General features: G+C 41.7%; 1 protein-coding gene and 1 long non-coding RNA gene across 3 annotated transcripts; one reads left to right on the top strand and one right to left on the bottom strand.

The window, feature by feature from the left end:
* Positions 1-3,439: 3,439 nt before the first annotated feature.
* On the top strand, positions 3,440-17,182 carry RAC1 (Rac family small GTPase 1). 2 transcript variants are annotated; one of them, XM_015642885.3, is made up of 7 exons: positions 3,453-3,605; positions 9,703-9,774; positions 10,863-10,980; positions 13,017-13,073; positions 14,528-14,590; positions 15,298-15,457; positions 15,623-17,182. In XM_015642885.3, exons 1-7 carry the CDS (start codon positions 3,571-3,573, stop codon positions 15,751-15,753), a joined length of 636 nt encoding a protein of 211 aa, XP_015498371.1. In that variant the 5' UTR covers positions 3,453-3,570; the 3' UTR covers positions 15,754-17,182. The 2 variants fall into 2 exon arrangements, with proteins under 2 accessions (XP_015498369.1, XP_015498371.1); XM_015642883.1 differs by lacking the exon at positions 13,017-13,073 and having other exon boundaries at positions 3,440-3,605.
* Positions 11,892-15,623, bottom strand: LOC117245161. Its single transcript, XR_004499495.1, has 2 exons — positions 15,520-15,623; positions 11,892-13,388 (listed from the first exon to the last, which is right to left on the bottom strand). It is a non-coding gene; the product is annotated as an uncharacterized LOC117245161 (long non-coding RNA).
* Positions 17,183-17,451: the final 269 nt, after the last annotated feature.

Below are 17,451 nucleotides of genomic sequence, written 5' to 3'. Positions count from 1 at the left end.
TGTCTAACATTGAATTCTTTCTACCACTTACTATGTACCTAATACATCATTAAATACCTGACTTTTGCCACCAACTCAGATTGGGATCAAGCCTTAATTACAATTCTTAGAGACAATTATGTCAGCTATTTTAATATGAAAGAGCATCTGGAAACCCCGTTTTCTCCAGTAAGGTAAGTCTCTATGTTTTGTGTGAGGTTTGGGGGTTTTTTTTGTTTCTGATTTTAATAGAAATTATCTAAGGAGAGTAGAGTTTAATATGCTGAAAACCTTATTCCACCCTTTGACACCTCACACTTTTGCTTCACGTAAAATTGGCTTTTGCACTTCAGTCCAAGCCCCAGTTTCCAGTGATTGTGAATTCCAGTTACAGCTTTTCACCCTAAACCAGTTTTTCCGTTATTGTTAAGGACAGGAGGTTACTTTTGACCTCAATATTGCATACTTTGTGTCCTGGAGGCAACTGAACAGAACCACTGTCAGCAGGAGGTGTCATCTGCAAGTAAGGGAGCACACCTATGAATCACTGCCAGGTGTTCTGGTTGTTTCCCTGTACAAAGTGTATATTGGGCCTTCTCTACTTTTCTGTGGCTTCATTAATGAGCTGTCATTTACAGAACACAGTAATAGTTGGGAATGAAAGATACTACAAAAGTGCAAATAATTACTGTCTCTGTAATGTTGATAGTCTGTGTCATGGTGAGTAGAACTTCCTAGTATTGCATCAGCATGATTACCCTGCCACTCCCCATCCACAAAAGAGAATAATTCTCCCTCAGTGCCAGCACACACATAATACACACATTCAGGCAGTATCCCAAACAATCTTAAATAATGATTTCTTCTTGATGTCTAAGAAAAAGGCTTTCAAAAACAATTGTAATGGTGAGAGAAGACAAGGTGATAAAACATGGAATAATATTAAGACTGAGCTAAGCCTCAGCTGTATGATTCATGATTTTATCACAGGTATGGAAAGATTTATAATGGGTTATTGTCACTGCCATTCATTATTTTCTTCCATCCTACTCCTCTGTGAGGTGCATTTGTAACTATTCTGTATACAAGTCAGCACTGCAGTTGTATTTATCAAACTGAGAATTCTTCTAATAAGCTAGAGAATTCTTCTGTTATTAACTTCTCACTCCTTTGCCCTGTGTTTCATCCTATAAGTTTCTTTTGTTAAACCAATGTTTCAAAATATTCCGTGTTGCTCTCCTCATTCTCAGGGGAAGATCCGTAACTGCAAAATGTTGAGTATTTGTAGCATGATACAGGTTATCTTTTCTCTTTAAAAACAAGCACACTGCAAACTAGGTAAACCAAAAAATATGCAAGAATAAAATAAAATGTAGTTGAAATATAGTAATATTTCACAATAGAGTAATTATCACGTCATGTATGTTAAGGAGCATACACACAATTGTCTGCCAGGGCAAATAAAGTTACTCTAAGAGATGTATTGGCTACAATTTCAAATGCAAAATGTTTAAAAATTCCAAATGGCCTGGTTTATAACATTTGAGGAAATAAATATTTACAAATGTGTGGAGGAAAATTGTATAAATATGTTGCCATTATCGTCATCTACCCAAACTATAATATTGTTTTCAATGACTAACAGTAAGTATTTCTCTAGATATTTTCTAATGTTGTCAATTATATACCAAATTCAGTATAAAATTGTCAATTTAAAACCTATTTAAACCATGCCCTGTGTTTTAAGTATTTTTTGACAGTGCAAAACAATTGATCTCAAAACAATAGGGTGTATGAACACTGAAAAGAACATGTAGAAAGATAATGCTTATCTCCTGATGGGATCATAAAACAATTTGTACTAAAGTGTTTTGTGTGTTACAGCCTTCATCCTTGTCTTTGTGTGCTATTTTGTAATTATATTGTAAAAGCTGTTGTACCTCTTTTTCATAGAAAAAGCTCTAATCATCCCTCTGTTATACACTGGATAGAAAAAGAACCAGTGAAGGAAGAGATAGGTAGTGGGAAATCAGAAGCAGTTTTACACGTCCCTCGAATCTTCCCATGTCCTGGGTCTCACATCAGTCAGACACTCGTCGTGCTGCTCTGTTCCTTTGCAGGATCTCACAGGCCCCAAAAGCAGCAGCAGGAGCGCGGTGATCCTGCCCACACCTCCCTTGGTCCTGCCCGCACCTCCCTTCCGCAGCTCCCTCCTGGTGGGAGCAGAGCGGGTGCCCGGTCATTGGCAGCAGCAGAGTTAAAGATATTTAGCTTAAGTGACAACTCATTTCAGCTTCCATCTGTGTGAGGGAACACAGACATAAAGTGTTGCAAAAATAGCCTTTCAGTTCACAGTGATAGGATTTCCTCTCTGATGGGAAATATCTGAGAATTACCTCTGCTCAATGAAGGAAAAATGAAAGAGTCACTGTCTTGGAATGCTCTGTCCACTGATGAAGTTGCATTGTGTAGCATCAGAATAATTTAGAAATGTTCTGAAATTAAGAGGAGATCAAATTACTGGAAAACCACCCCCAATGGTGGTTTCATTCATCCTCCCTTTGCAGGTGCAGTGTGTGCATGGGTCCTCTCCCCACAGTTCCTTCCAGGAGGAGATGGCAATGCAAACAAAGGGAACAGTGCTTCCATGCATCAGCCCAAGCAGGACATGCTCTGGCAAGTAGAACTATGGCAAGAACTAATTGTAGAAATTACGACTCTTGGGATCATAAGACCTGCTCTGCTTGACTTGCGCTTCACTATTTCATGGAAATAACTGGTTTGTTTGAGGGAGGAAAGAAACCCAAAGCTCTGTGAGGCCTGACAATCCCTGGGTTGTCCCATCTTGAGAAGACTTGTCAGCACAATTGATGTTACAGCATATCAGGAGGAGTAAGGATGGTGCGAAGATCCATGGATGAAGGGGAGCAATCTGGCTCTGCAGTGCTGGCATAGTGAGAGATGGTCCCATGGCAGGTGCCTGGCTGGGGAAAGTGGGCATGTGCCCACAGCAGCAGAGGGGACGTTGCACTGACCCGAGTTACACGTGCTCAGTACGTCTGTGGGGTAAACACAACATTAACGTGCTTCGAGAGATGCCGAGAATGAGGTTGCTGCATGGTGGGTGCCAGGCGTGACAGACAGGATACGTGGTGGTGTCAAAGGCAGTTGTGTTCGAGAGCGACTTGTTAGACACGACAGGGCCGCTGTGGGACGATGCCCAGCCCCTGTCACTGACGGGGCTGCGGGTTTGTGCCAGCAGTGTCAGCGCTGACATCCCCGTTCAGAACGGCTCCACCTGAATACACCGTATACACCGTACACAGCTCAAGAGCCGGGGCCCCTCTCCTGCACTGGGTCAGCAGCGAACCCCCAGCCTTCCGCGCGCTCCCGCCCCGAGGCGAGGCGCCGCCCGTGAGGCGGCCCCGGCGCGGCGCGGCCCGGCCCGGCCGGATGTGAGCGCGGCGCCGCTTCCTGCGCCCGCAGTCCGCCCTCTCCCTCCCTGCCTTGGGTGGTGCCGCTGCCTCGTCCCTGCTCCAGGCTCAGGGCGGAGGCGGCCGCCGCTCCCTGCTCCGCTCAGCAGCAGCCCCGATGCAGGCCATCAAGTGTGTGGTGGTGGGCGACGGGTAAGTCCGAGGGACCCTCGGTCGGGCCCGGCCCTGAGCCGCTCCGCCGTCCCGGGGGGCGTCGGGCCGCGGGGCGGGAGCGACCGCCGGGCCCCGCCGCGGGGTTTGGGCGATGCCGGCGCGGGGCGCGGGCGCGGCCCGGCCGTCCTGAAGAAACGGGGCTGGCCGGGCCGTGGCGGGTGGCCGGGAGCCGGGGGCGGGTGGGTGGCGGCCGCGGCTTCCTGCTGCTGCTGCTGCCGGGCGGGGAGGGAAGCGCGGGCACGGCGGGGCCGGGAGCGGGGTGTGCAGGGGTCCGCAGGCCGTGCGCGTCCCCGAGCCGAGCCGAGCCCCGCATCGCCGTGGGGCCGGTGCTCCGAGGCTGGAGCCGTGGTGGTGACCGAGTGTTTCTTGGTTCGGGCAGAAGCGGCCGCCGTGAATGAACAGGGTGTGCTGGGCTGGCCGGGCAGGCCGGGCCGCGTCCCTGGACTGCCACTGCTTGCTAGTGTTCTTTCATCACCGATGTAGTACAATTGTATTAAAATAGTTGCTGTGTTTTTAATCATCTGGGAAAATTAATATTGATTTGAAATACTTTTTGTGAAAGTAACAAACTTACTACCTTTTAAGATCTTGATTTTTGATATCTGACTTTTGCAGTAAAAACTGGGTGAAATAGACTGAACTCTATGCAGATCATAAATGCTTTTGGGCAGAAACTAGTTTTTTGCCTGGAGACATCTGGTCTTGTAAGGCTTCTGTCTAAAGGAGACTGATAGGCACTTGAAATACAGATAGTTAATGATATACTTGTCTGTAAAGAGCTGTTACACCTACAGTATCTTAATATGGTGTTACTTATATGTGAAACAAGTTGGGAAGTTAACTCATAAGTTTAGCAGTTGGATTTCAGTATGAGAAATGCTGGAATTGAGAATAGAGTTCGTGTGTTTGGTATTTTTGAATATTCTTCACGACACTATTCCCCTCGGCTCAGAGGGATTCTCTCTCTCTTACTGGATGTCAGAGTTCAGGGGAACATCACAGGCCAGCTGGAAAACAAGACTTGTCTTATGCAGTTTATGAGTTGTTTTTTTTTTCCTTTAGGAGAAACAAAAATCCCAGTGTAGACTGAGCATAATTGGTATCACAGCAAACTTCTGTAGATGATAGAGGAGTGAAGTGTAGCTAAATGGACTGTCTACAGTGGTCTGTAATTTCACATGATACCTTAATTTTCAAGTTATTTTTTTGGGGGGGTTATTGGTTTGTTTTAAACCATGCAGAATCCCTAAAAAGGCAGCTAAGTATGGCTGAAAGATAAACCTTACAGAGTGTCAAATTTGTTTTGACTTGCTGTGTCAGATTTGGAGCAATATGAATATGAAAGTGGTATTCAATAACTCATTGTCATAGTAGTGTAATTCTTTGATGACAGGTAGGATACCTGTGGGCTGCTCTTTTGCTTATATTGAATTTAAACCAAACAAAATTGCTTTTCTAATACATAAATATATATATATAAATAAATATATTTTAATTCATCTAAACTCTGTATTTTCAATGCTGTAAATAAATGTGATGCATCATGTTTGGGTGGGGAAAAGGTTCAGTCTACTTTCTCCTCTAGAAGTGAGAACACAAACCAGCTCTATAATGTTTAGTAATTCATTCAACAGAACAGTTCTTTGGGTCATTTGCTTTGTAAACCATCCCTCTTCCTATCATTTTTGTTTTTCTTTGTCTTGGAAATGTGGGTGGTGTAGTTCTACCTGACTTTTGTACATATGTATGGATAAAATACAGTAGTTTACATTCTTTTCCTTCCTCTTTAGTTAGAAACAACTCTTTCTTAAGGTTCTTTTCAGGTACTGTTGTTCATTTTTTGTATCATTCTCTGTTCACTGCTTTTAAAATATATTTAACTATTTGTGTTCCTTTGTGCTGTTGCTGCTTCAAGAGCTCCAGCATTGCAGGTATTCTAGGAAACGTCATGTTTGGCTTAGATAAGGCAAACGTTTTAGTGTTCCTGTAAAACAATGCAGGTTAAAGATTTGCTTATGTAATATAAAACTTGAGTATTGTTTTATGTACCCTCCACAAAGATCTGCTAGGAACAAAAATAAACAAAGCTTTAGAAGTACCTGTGGTTATTTTTTTAATTTGTAAATGAGTAGGCTGTTTCTCATATGTAACTCACGTTTTGTTCTTAGAGTTTTGACTAGTGTATGTTTAGACAACTAACTTGACTAGAAAAGTGTGGCATGTGTGCTAGTTTGGGCTATCATGTTTTCCTTTTTTTTTTTTTTTTAATTTTGCTGTGGTGATTGTTTGGGGGAAAATTAATGACAACTGTTGCTTTGAACTGTCATGATAGAGAGCAGGAGGAATGTGCAGGACAGATGAAGAGCAGCCGCTGGAGTAACTGCAGGAGTTGCTCTTGATTGACGCTTGAGAAAAAGCATTTGGTGGAAGTTATTTTTAGCAGCTTTTGTTTTCGCTCCAAAAAGGCAGCCGTTAAGTGGTACAGAATCTCCAGTGATGTTGTATCATGTTAGGAGAAGTTTGTGTTTTGGAGAATTTACCAATTTCTAGATGCCACAGAAGTTGTCGCACTTTGTGCTCTTTTGTAGGCATTTTTTAATTGTGGAAATACTGTAAGAGCAGTAATTTATGAGTCCTTGTTTGGAATTCTGCTTGATCTGGGGCCTTGCCTGCTAAAGCTGTGCTTTTTTTGTGTGTATTTGCTTTGATGGCTCAGGGAGAAGGGGAGGGTGTGAGTAGGGTAATTGGCTTCTTATTGAGCGAGTTTGTGTGAGGCACTGAACACCTCGGGTCCCTCCCATGCCATCTGGAGAAGGCGCAGTGACTTGAAATTTGGTAAGTTGTGTTACTGAAAAAGTTCTTTAAGAAGTAGTTGTTTTGTAAGTACTGAAGAGCATATTTGGGAGAGGGTGTGGCACAGTGAGTAATACATCTTATCTGAGTATGTGTAGCTAAGCCTCCTATAGCAGCAGTACTGAACTCTTGATCTGAGGGTGGTACTACGGAAATCTCAGGTGCTCTTTAATGTCTGAGCAAAGACCTGGGTTGTTGTGCATCATGTCTGCTAGAGAGGTACATCAAGGGCATCAGAGAAAGAAACAAGTGGCACAAGCAAAGCCTTTTATGCAGATTGCCACCTGTTTGCAGGTAGAACATGGCTCCAAGGAGCTCTGCTACATTGGGGAAATTTCATAGAACTTGTTAGCATAAATAAAAAGAAGATGTGTTTTGTTTTTAGGAATTAATACGTATGTGGTTATATAAACACTGATTCCTGGGTGCTACTTGGAATCAAAAATGAACTCACTACTGTCTTTTGTTAAGGTAGTTTTGTTAAGCATTCAAAGCTTGATTTTTGTAGGCCATGTTTTTAATGACAGTCAAATGTTGCTAGTTTCATTTATGTAATAGTGGGTGGACAGAGCTGTGATTAAGTAGTTGCTAGAAATCTTATGACTAATCTTGGTGTTATTTTAGATTCTTAGTCTCAGCCTTTATGTTCAAGGATTTAAACTTTGCCAAACAGTTGGAATTCTCTTTAGGGAAGTTGCTTTATTACAAAAATTAGTAGTCTAAAAAAGTTGATAAAGGACTTTAGAAGGTGTGCTTTATAAAGGTAGGCATTAATGTTTCTTTTTAAGGCTGATGACCATAATGATCTGATTCATGTGGCAGTGAGCCAAAAGGCAAAGAAAGCAAGAAACCTGGATGGAATAAGTCTGAAATGGGGTTGTTGAACGTGTTTTTTCTTGTTTAAATTACTCTGGCTGATTGCTGCTGCAGAAACACACTACAGGCACTTTTGAACTTGGAAAGAAATTTCTCACCAGCTTCCTGTGCTGTTTGGATTAGCTAGAGCAGACTTGGGAGTTTCAGTGCAAGGTGGGCAGAGGAGCCTGGATGTACAGAATAGCTCTCGATCTGCTGCTGAGAATGTTGAGTTCAACATTAATTTGTTGGAAGCTCAAATTACCTGTAATGACCTTACTGGAAGCTGAAGCGTCAGCCCAGACAGGTTCCAGAAGCGTGAGAACGGTGTCTCTCTGCGCCTCAAGAGATTTCCCAAAGCATTTGGCTGTTGCTCTGCTCGGGATCCTGAAGGTTTTCCACCTGTCCTTTGTGCGCTGGCCCAGCACAGCCGGCTGTGTGATGTTGTGAGAGCAACTCAGCAGCACATCCAAACTGATCTAACTCTTCAGCAGGCAGCAAAAATAGCAAGTTGTCCTTATGGGGGAGGAATAACTTTCCTTAACTCCTTGTTCTGGTTTGTTAGAGGGTGAGTTCAGGAGCTAAGATGGGATCTCCTCTTTTGACAGCTGTTAAACAGGTATCTGCGTGGTGAACTGCTCCTTGATTGTTTCCCACACAAGTTTTTTTTCAGGGTAAATCCATTTACTTTTGAGCACAAGTATATCTCAGACCTTTTACAACAAGGGAATGTTCAGAGATTGTACTTAATGAGAACAGAATTTAATGCCTCCTTTCATGATGGTGTTAAAGCTTGTTGAAGAGAAATGACTTTTGTGTGCTGAAAGGAAAAAGTCCTCAGACTATGAGAAGCTGGTGTCTTAGAAGCAGGTGTGAAAATCAGGCTGGAAAACTGCATGATATGGTCAGAATTGCAGCAGATAGTGTGTTAATGCCAGGTATTGGCTCAGAAACATAAAGCAAATTACAATTAAAAATGGATGTGTGGGACAAAATCACAGATAATTTTGCACACTGAAGCATCTCTTCCATAGCTTAGGCATTTCAGGTGATGTCAGAAACTGCTATCAAATACCCTCTTGGGCTAATGCAGTGAGGAGCTGCTTAAAATTGAATGGAGAGACTTTAGTTAGAGATTGAGCTGTGACTTATGGATATGACAAAGCTCAAATTCACTTGTGAAAGATTTAGTTCAGGAGGCTCATGAGTCAAACCTCATACTAATAGCACGATCATACGTGTAGGTGCAGCAAGGTTTCAAAGTTACTGCTGACTGGCTTTGAGCAAATGGCTGTAGTGATAAAACATCTGCAAGACAATGCAGTTTTCCCTGCCCAGGAGCAGGAAGGGGGATCGGGCGGGTTGTGAGGCTGTCTGGAAGCATCGCCTTGGAGGAACAAGCTCACCCCTGGAATCTCTCATCCGGTGGAAGGATTATACACTGCGAGTGGGAAGCGTGCAAAGGAACCGATCTGCAGTGTCAAACACTCTTTGCAGTCACTATTTTGAAAAAGAAATTGGATCAAATTTCAAGTTTTCCAACACTTAATTGAAACTGTAACAAAAATTTAATGCTGTGTTAATCAAATGTTTGACTCCAGATAAGATGTGGGGAGGAGGGTGGAGAGGGAACGAGCTGGCTGCCAGAGTTTTGAAAGAATCCTGGAACAGAGCCTTGTCCTGCCCCTATTTGAGGCTCTTGTGAATTAGATCAGTAGGAAGAAGTTTGCTGTTCCATGTTTTCTAATACTGGAATGTAATTTATCTATAGATCAGTTAATGAAATGTTTGAGTAGTGGGTGAACGCATGTGGGGAGTCACTTTGCAGTAAATTACAGCAGTAAATAATGTGAGAGTTATCATTTTGTATTCATTCCTTAAATACTTGGAAGTAATGATGTGTTGAGAAATTATACTTTTCGAGCTTTCTTTAACTTCACTTATATTCCATTTTCTGGAAAAGATAAGAGTTTTGGAATTGTGTAAGGGTATCTGGAAATACTTCTCAGTTTTTTTTTAATTTCAGAAAGATGGAAGAAGGCCGTCTTTCTAGGTATTCAGTCAGGTGACTAGGAGATGTTAATAGTCTAATTAATACATGTGGGTTTATTGGGACTTTTTGTGACTAAAAATTAACAAAATTTTGTAATTTATCACTTTATAAAATGGATGTTTATATTAAGTGTGTTTTCATTGCCAGTAATTTCAAAGCTGCAGTCTGTCAGCTGTTTTCCTGCACAGTAGTGAGTGGAGATGTTCCCTTGTCCTTAGGTGTCTGAATGTAATTAGTCTTCTTCCCCTAAAAGGAACATTGTTTCTTGTTATTCAAGATGAATGTGTTTTACATGTGAACTTTCTCTTTTTGCAGCGCTGTAGGTAAAACATGCCTACTCATCAGTTACACAACCAATGCATTTCCTGGAGAGTATATACCCACAGTGTAAGTACTTATAAAATCCAAAGAACTCATTTTTGTCAGCTTCTCAGTGCCTGCTGCCATTCCAGATTCCTTACCTGAATTGTTTGAATTGGCTGCAAGCACCCCTCAGGTGTGTGTGAGGAACACTTGGAGCTTTTACTGTAGCACAGTTACACCAGTTCTTGCTGATGGTCCCTCAATTTTGGCTCTCTGTGCCCTCTGAGCCTGGCTGATTAGGAGCTAACATTTGCTAACATTTTACTAGATGTTGTTCTATTCCAAAATAGTGTGTTTCTGTCTCTAATGTCATTCATAATAAGCTGTCCCAAGGCTGAACAGCTTGTAAAACATTATATCATGGTCAGAAATAGTTGTCTTACATGGCTGGCGATTTTTTGTTTATTTGTTCCTTCCACTTCTTGTTCTACTGCCAGTCCTGTGCTAAGCCAGCCACGGCTCTTTAGCTCCTCAGGCGAGACTGGAGACTCATTTATTCTGGTGCTTCCCTTTTTCTTTCACATAAGGATTTGTCAGTATCAGTATTAGTGCAGTTCTCTTTTCCAGAGCCTGTTAGGGGTGTTTTATACATGTGCAGCTTCTTTGCCCTTTTCAGATGTTCTCTGTATTTTCATCTGGCTATGCTGTTCTCTGAAGTATTGATGAGTTTTTCAGACAAAAATACATTCTAATAAGGCTTACAGATGGCTTTTATTACATGTCCAAAGCCTTAGTAACTGCTGTTTCCTTCTGTTCTAAATCTCACACCATGAGGCAGATTAACTTGCCGAATGTCCCACTAAAACTGGAAAGTGCTTGCTAAGAACATCACCTGCTTTCTTGTACTCACTGGGATTAACACTTCCTTTGGAAGAGCCATGACAGAGATCACTTCTGCTCAGACTGGACCAAGTCTGTTGTGTGTAGTTTTTTATTCCATTACCCAATATCACGCTTGTTATTTAAAGAACAACTTTACTGGCTCTGGGAAGCCAACAAATGCAATGAAAATGTTCCCTTCCCCAGTTTCCCTAGTTTTCCCCTCTGTGAGGGAAAAATCCTTGGGTGCCTTATTTTACTGCAAGCTAATGCAGCTCTCTCTTTATTTTTAGCTTTGACAACTACTCTGCCAATGTAATGGTTGATGGAAAACCGGTCAACCTGGGTTTGTGGGACACAGCTGGTCAAGAGGACTATGACAGACTACGTCCACTCTCCTACCCGCAAACAGTAAGAGCTGCAGGGTGAAGCCAGGAGCAGTCTCTACAGCTTTGTTTAACATAAACCATTTCTTTTTTAACATAAGGCTAACATTGTCACACCTGGAGTTCTATTTATTAGTAACAGTGACCCTCTTTCATTTCATGTGCTGTAGCTGTAATTTATAATCTCTGGGGTGTGTGCAGTTGTAAAAAATTTAAAATTTGCATGCCCTCTGTATTTGTGTGCACTGGTACTTGCTGGGTTTTGTAGTTGCAGCCTCAGAATTGTCTAGAATGTGTGATTCTAAAAACAAAACACCCTGAAACTAATTAAAAAAATCTTGGTGAATAGTCTCATCAGCTTGTCCATTGTTTTTAAGGTTAGCAAAGGCAGGGTTTGTTTTTGGTTTTAGACGATGTTTGGCTGCAACCTGACACTGTCACTGCTAAGCACTTGATATTGTTTAGTCTGTATGAAGATGTTCTACATGTGAAAGAGACAGCACTGAATGAAGAGATTATTGGTATTGACAGAGGCTGCGGTGTCCCAGCTTTCCAATGTACTTGAGCCCGTGGTTATTTTATTGCTTGATGTAGTTTTTGCTGTGACATCGATAGAAATGTGTTTCTGTCTTCCCTGTGTGTAACTGGTTAAGTCCTGCCTGCATCCTGCATCTTTCCATGTTCAAGGAAAACACTGAAGTGATCTGCTCTCTTCTTTTCAGTGTGACTTCAGCTACAGTTAATCTTTATAGAGGTGGTTTTGTAACCTGTTTAAAGCAGTGGCTTTTACCTGATGGAGCTGTGCTATAAGTAAAGAAAGGGTAATTTGCAGGGTTTTTTTGGCACTGATTACTCTTGCTGTTGACTGTCAAATATATGTTAAATGCTAATAATGTAAAATGCAAAATTGTTTCACGCTACAGCATAACTGCTCTCTTGAGTAATGTGAATCTTATTTAAGGAACTCTGGTGCTATTTTCAGTAATCTGTCCTTAATTCACAATTTTCCTTAATTCACTTCTCACTAAGTTACAGTCATTAGGCTTTCCCATCAGTTATGATACACAAGATTGATATGAATTTGCCAGTTGTGGGCAACTGTAGCTGAAATGTCAGAAATACTTGTCTTTATTAGAAGGAGAGACAATGGAAAGCTGGTTTTCTCAGACTTAGACTTACTTAGATATTTGTAAGATACTTAAAACTTCAGTTTTGCTTAACATCATAAAACTATTTTCAAAAAAGTAGAAGGAGGTATGATGAAAGATATTTAGTAGGGACAGAATGTCTGTTACAAAAGAACAAAATGCACATACATGTCTTTAGCCTGCTGAAGTAACCGTGGCTTTCTGGTAGACTGCAAAAGAATTCCATGTCTAAGTATCTTAGGGAAAAAGCGTTGTCTGTGCAAGGATGTATAACTGTTCAGTACAGGTTTGGAGTACTTCCAGTTATTTGAATTGTTTTTTTGCAGAAGAAAGTGAAACAGGGTGGTAAGTCTTGAAGTTCTTGGGAAGTCTTCAGATTTCAGACTTGTGCAGTATCAAAGATTCATCCCACAAAACTAACAAAAAGCACAGAGGAAGAGAACAGTGATGCTGATGAAACCTGACCTTTTTTTAGGATCTGTATTCAGCGTCCCTTTTCCTTCACTGTGCCATTTAAAACTCAGCATATACAGGGGTTTGATATCTTCTCCTTAACACATTTGAAATCTACTACTATTTCCAAATATTTGGGGAAGGAAAAAGTTGGTACAGAAAAGGTGTTTGGTTGGTTTGGTCATGTCTGTTTCCCCTGGAGACCAAACCAAAGAGAAATTGTTAGTTGGGTGCTTTTCAGGAGAAGTTTGATCTTGCAGGTTTCCCCTGACAGTACAGAACTGGTTGCTGGGGAAGGCTGGTGTCTGCTCTGGGTGCAGTTGGTTGTGCTGAATTACAGGGCAGCGTCTCTCTTAAGAAGAAAATCCTCCTTCAGAATATCTGGGAGCAGAAATTGCTGACTGAAAACATTTTCCCTTAAATCCATTTGAGGAGTAACTTTATCTCCTACTGTTATTAGGTTGGAGGAACCAATGGTAAGAATATATCTTCCAGTCTGACAGATCAACCAATTGCCGTATGTAAAAATTTCAATAAACTTCAGTTCCAAGTTCTGTCATCTTGTCTTGCCTATGATAGTGATAAATTGGCCCCTATTTTTTGAACAAATACTTTCCTTGGAACTATCAAATTGTTAGATCTGAGAATTCTGTTACCAAATTTATATGAGTTGCTAAGATTAAATATTTTCTTGAAAACAAATAACTTTTCCTAGTAGTGTGCAAGACATCTGAGATCTTCCAGTAATTCCTTGTGGTTACACCAAATCTTTTGATCTCTGGAGCTAGTGGAGGAGAGTCTCCTCAAGTGCAGCCCTTGAGTCCCCACAAACCTGCAAATTGGAAAACAGAAGTAGTGGCCATAGTATCACATTATTTGATGTTGTTTCTTTCTTCTTCTGGGACGCTGCTACGGAAACTTGTTGGGGTGATGCATGAACAACTGGGTTGCAAGTGCTTAGCAGTGAGATGTCAGCTGCTGACCTAACAAAATGCCTTGAAATGCAGCACAATCAACTAACACTCTGCAATGCCTGATTCTGTAGCACGTTTGGTACCGGAGTAAGTACGGATGCAGAGGTAGGTTGGGCTTGTTTGGGAGACACCTACTGAGTTTTGGGTCATACAGCAAGTTTACATCAACACAGACAAAGGAAATGAGTGCTGGGGTTACTCTGAATGCCTGCAGATCCTGGAGCGTGTCATCTGTGACATCTGAATTGTATACGGTGGTTACTACAAACACATGCTCTGAAATGTTTTTACCAGCTCTTAGAATCTTTTGCCTTCAGTTGAAGAGCAAGATGTGCAAGTTCCCTAGAAATACCCATTTTTCTTTCTGCTTTCTCATTATTTAAAAAGGAAAGGTAGGAGCTTTGAGGTTTTTAATGCCCTTTTCAATCCTAATTTGGTTATAGAGAAGTTCTAAAATGATTTTACTGGCATTCAGTAGGAGTGAAGTTCTATAAGTTCAACAAACTGCTTCTGATTTGGGCATGAAAGCAATAATTGTAGAAATTCTTGTGTGAATTTATTTTTTAAAATTTTGTACCATTTAAATTGGCCTTTGCAATTTAAGACTTCAGAGTTGTGTATTAAAAGTTAACACTTTGCAACATCCTATGCTGATGAGGTCAGTGAAGAAGAAATGACATTTAGAGAAAAAGCCCTTGAAAGGCAGTGGTATTAGTGTCCTAGTTGCTGGCTACTGCAATAGCTGATTATACATTTGACTGCAATCTTATTTGTTACTTGTTTCCCCCTTTCTCTCTGGCTGCTTGTAGCTGCCTGGGAATGGATTTCCCACAGGGAAAGCTGCCTCTGATTGTCATGTGCAGCTGTATTGCTGACCTTGCCTTCTGCAAGTGTGGTAAAGCTGGCAGTGTGATGGAGGTACTGGTGATATTGGCCTGCTCATGGCACTTTACAGTGGTTTTTCTGTTGGGCTGACCTCTGTCATCTTGTTTTGTAGGATGTCTTCTTAATCTGCTTTTCCCTCGTGAGCCCAGCTTCCTTTGAAAATGTCCGTGCTAAGGTAAGGACAAGCTGGTACAGTTTTATTTCTGAATGTTCATCATACTGTTCACTTTCCAGCAGAGCTTGGAAAATACCAGGTGCTTTTTTTTAATTGTTTTTCCCACTGGCCACATGAAATGCAATTTGAAAAAGCAGAAATCCATTTGCCTAACTTGTGAGTCATGGAAGTTTAGGGCACATAAGTACACTTAAGTACGAATTGTTCCTTGATGCATTGATAACAGTAATTTAAGTGTTCAGCCAGCAAGGTGCTGAAATCACAAACAGGAGCTTTCCTTTTAGTACAGTTTGAAAAAGAAAAAAAAAACTTTAAAAACAAATGCATGTAAAAATTGGGTTGATAGCACTTGTACCTTGCATCAGCCATCCTGCACGTGCTCTGTGACTGTGGGAGTATTCCATGTCCTCAGACAATTGAGCTGCACAAAGAAGAGTCTCTATGGACAAGGAGGGGGTCAGGGCTCTTCTGGTTTCTGAGGAAAATACAGCCCTTTTACAGGGCTACATTTTTATAATATATGGAAATAGCTGTTGGCTTCATTAACAGTGATGTGCCCTTTTCTAATCCTGCCCTGATGGGATCTGGGTGCTCCCTCTACTCTGACCCAAAGTGAAGGACTGCGACTCTTCAGGTGTGATGTTCCAGAGCCTTCAGAGAACTCTGCCCCCACACAAGAGACAGCATTTTTTCTTTGTCTTTCTCAGTGGTATCCTGAGGTGCGGCACCACTGTCCCAACACCCCCATCATTCTCGTGGGCACCAAACTCGATCTCCGGGATGACAAGGACACGATTGAAAAGCTGAAGGAGAAGAAGCTGACTCCCATCACCTACCCACAGGGCCTTGCCATGGCAAAAGAGATCGGTATGGCAGCAGGGGGTGTATTGTTGGCTGGATCTAGGCTGTGTTTGTGGAAAACCTTGTACCTTAATTAAATGGAATGGCTGGCTTTTGTTGTGGAGTGGGCTGGGAGCAGTGCTGCTGGAGCTGTGCAGAGCTGCTCTGTAACTGTGTCTCTGCTTCCCCCAGGCGCAGTGAAATATCTCGAATGCTCAGCACTTACGCAGCGAGGCCTCAAGACAGTGTTTGATGAAGCCATCCGAGCAGTGCTGTGCCCCCCTCCTGTAAAGAAGAGGAAGAGAAAATGTCTGCTGCTGTAAACGTCACCCTCCCCCATCCCATCAACCCTGTGCTTTGCTCAAACAATGGAGCATTCACATGCCAATTTTTTTCTGTTATAAATTAGTACTCTTCCATCAATTCTTGAACCAATTGACAGTTTCATGGTTTCATTTGTTTAAAATATGATCCTTACCTTGCATCCTTCTAAGAGCAAACTCCTGAAAAGACACACCTATGTAAAGCCTTATTTTTAAAATCCTCTTCTTGCTCAATTAAATGTTGCCAAACTATCTGCTGAACTAAGTCGCATTGTTGTGCTACAAACACTAAGCACTAAACTGTTTTTTAAAGATTCTTCTTGAAAATGACTCTAATTTCTGGTAGGAAATGCAAAATCTCTTTCTAGTTTTTCACAGTAAGTAACAGTACCGGGGAATTAGCAGAACACTGCGCTCTAATGTGTTTTATTCTGAACTCTTTTCCCAGCGCAGCCGTTGCCTCGTGGTGCATCCAGCACCCATCTCTGGCAATGACTGACACCCCTGAGTCACAGTGTAAATGCTTTATCATTGGTAAGGGCTTGGTTGCAATCTAGTTCTTGCTGCTGTGATTGAAAAAAATAACTATTCTTACTGAAGTGTATCTAGTCCTTTTGACAGCATTGTATTGTGATGAATAAATGGAATATTGGATTGGATCAGGAGATAGTGCCAGACAGTATTTTGACACTGTACAGCTGACTTACACTACACTGCCAGAGTAGCTCAGCAACCATTTTCCCAGAGGTGCAGTAGTGGAGAGAGGTTGGTGTTCATGGATAAATTCCTTTGAATCTCAAGTAGGGCATTCATGTAGGTACAATTCTGAATCAGTCATTCCCACTTTTATGTAGTAAATGCTTTTCTTGTAGAATCTCTTTTTACTGAGCAATATAACTTGTGTTTTAAAACCTTCTGATTGATAGAAGTTTGCTTTTTTTTTCTTTTTTTTTTAGAGTAGAATGTTCAAGCATATCCTTATTTTCCTGTTATTTCTGACCCAGTAAGTTATGCTTTCTGAGGTGCTTTTAGTCTATTAACTAGGTGTAAAAATCATGTGAAGCAGCTTTACACATTTTAGTAATTTTTATATTTTAAACCTCTGTAACTGACAAACCTTTCAACCATCACTATTTGCAAGGTTCCCCCCACTGTAATATGACTAATGAAGCCAAGTGTTCTTTCTGTCACTCCATGTGCAGCATCGATCGCGTAACGGTAACTTGGGTCTGTGAGGTTCTGTAATTAGTGCTAATGTTCTGTACCTTCCAAACTGGCAGGAATATGATGTTGAACTACACCCTTTCAACCACTAAAGCAAAATTTAAAAATAAAAGTTGCAAAATTGTGAAGTTTTTACATTGATCTTTTGCTAATGCAATTGGCAGTATGTTTTGCATGTATGACTTAATAAATCCTTGAATCACAAGTGTGGTAATGTTTGAGTTTCTGAGCGAGTCTTTCTTGTGCACCCTGAGCACACGTTCTTGTTCCATGCCAGCAGCCCTGTGTGCACGTGGGACAGTGTGCAAAGCCCAGGCTGGCAGTGGTGCTCTGAGAACCCAAACTAAACTGGGCAGCAGCTCTGCAGAGGCCTTGCTCTCTCAGTGCAGTTCTTAAAGCTCCTGCTGCTGCTTGTGCAGTGGCTTAAAGCTGCTGACAGTGGGGGGCAAGTTCTCTGTTCCAGTCCCCTCTATG

Source organism: Parus major, chromosome 14 (assembly GCF_001522545.3).
Source record: "Parus major isolate Abel chromosome 14, Parus_major1.1, whole genome shotgun sequence".
Lineage (NCBI taxonomy): Eukaryota > Metazoa > Chordata > Aves > Passeriformes > Paridae > Parus > Parus major.
This window is presented reverse-complemented; position numbering and strand designations above follow the sequence as displayed.

Bases quoted from the DNA above. Each gene is read 5' to 3' on its own strand.
- RAC1 (XM_015642885.3), top strand. From the start codon at position 3,571: ATGCAGGCCATCAAGTGTGTGGTGGTGGGCGACGG. The intron at 3,606-9,702 runs GTAAGTCCGAGG...CTCTTTTTGCAG, and splicing joins TGTGTGGTGGTGGGCGACGG to CGCTGTAGGTAAAACATGCC. The intron at 13,074-14,527 runs GTATGTAAAAAT...CTTGTTTTGTAG, and splicing joins TGACAGATCAACCAATTGCC to GATGTCTTCTTAATCTGCTT.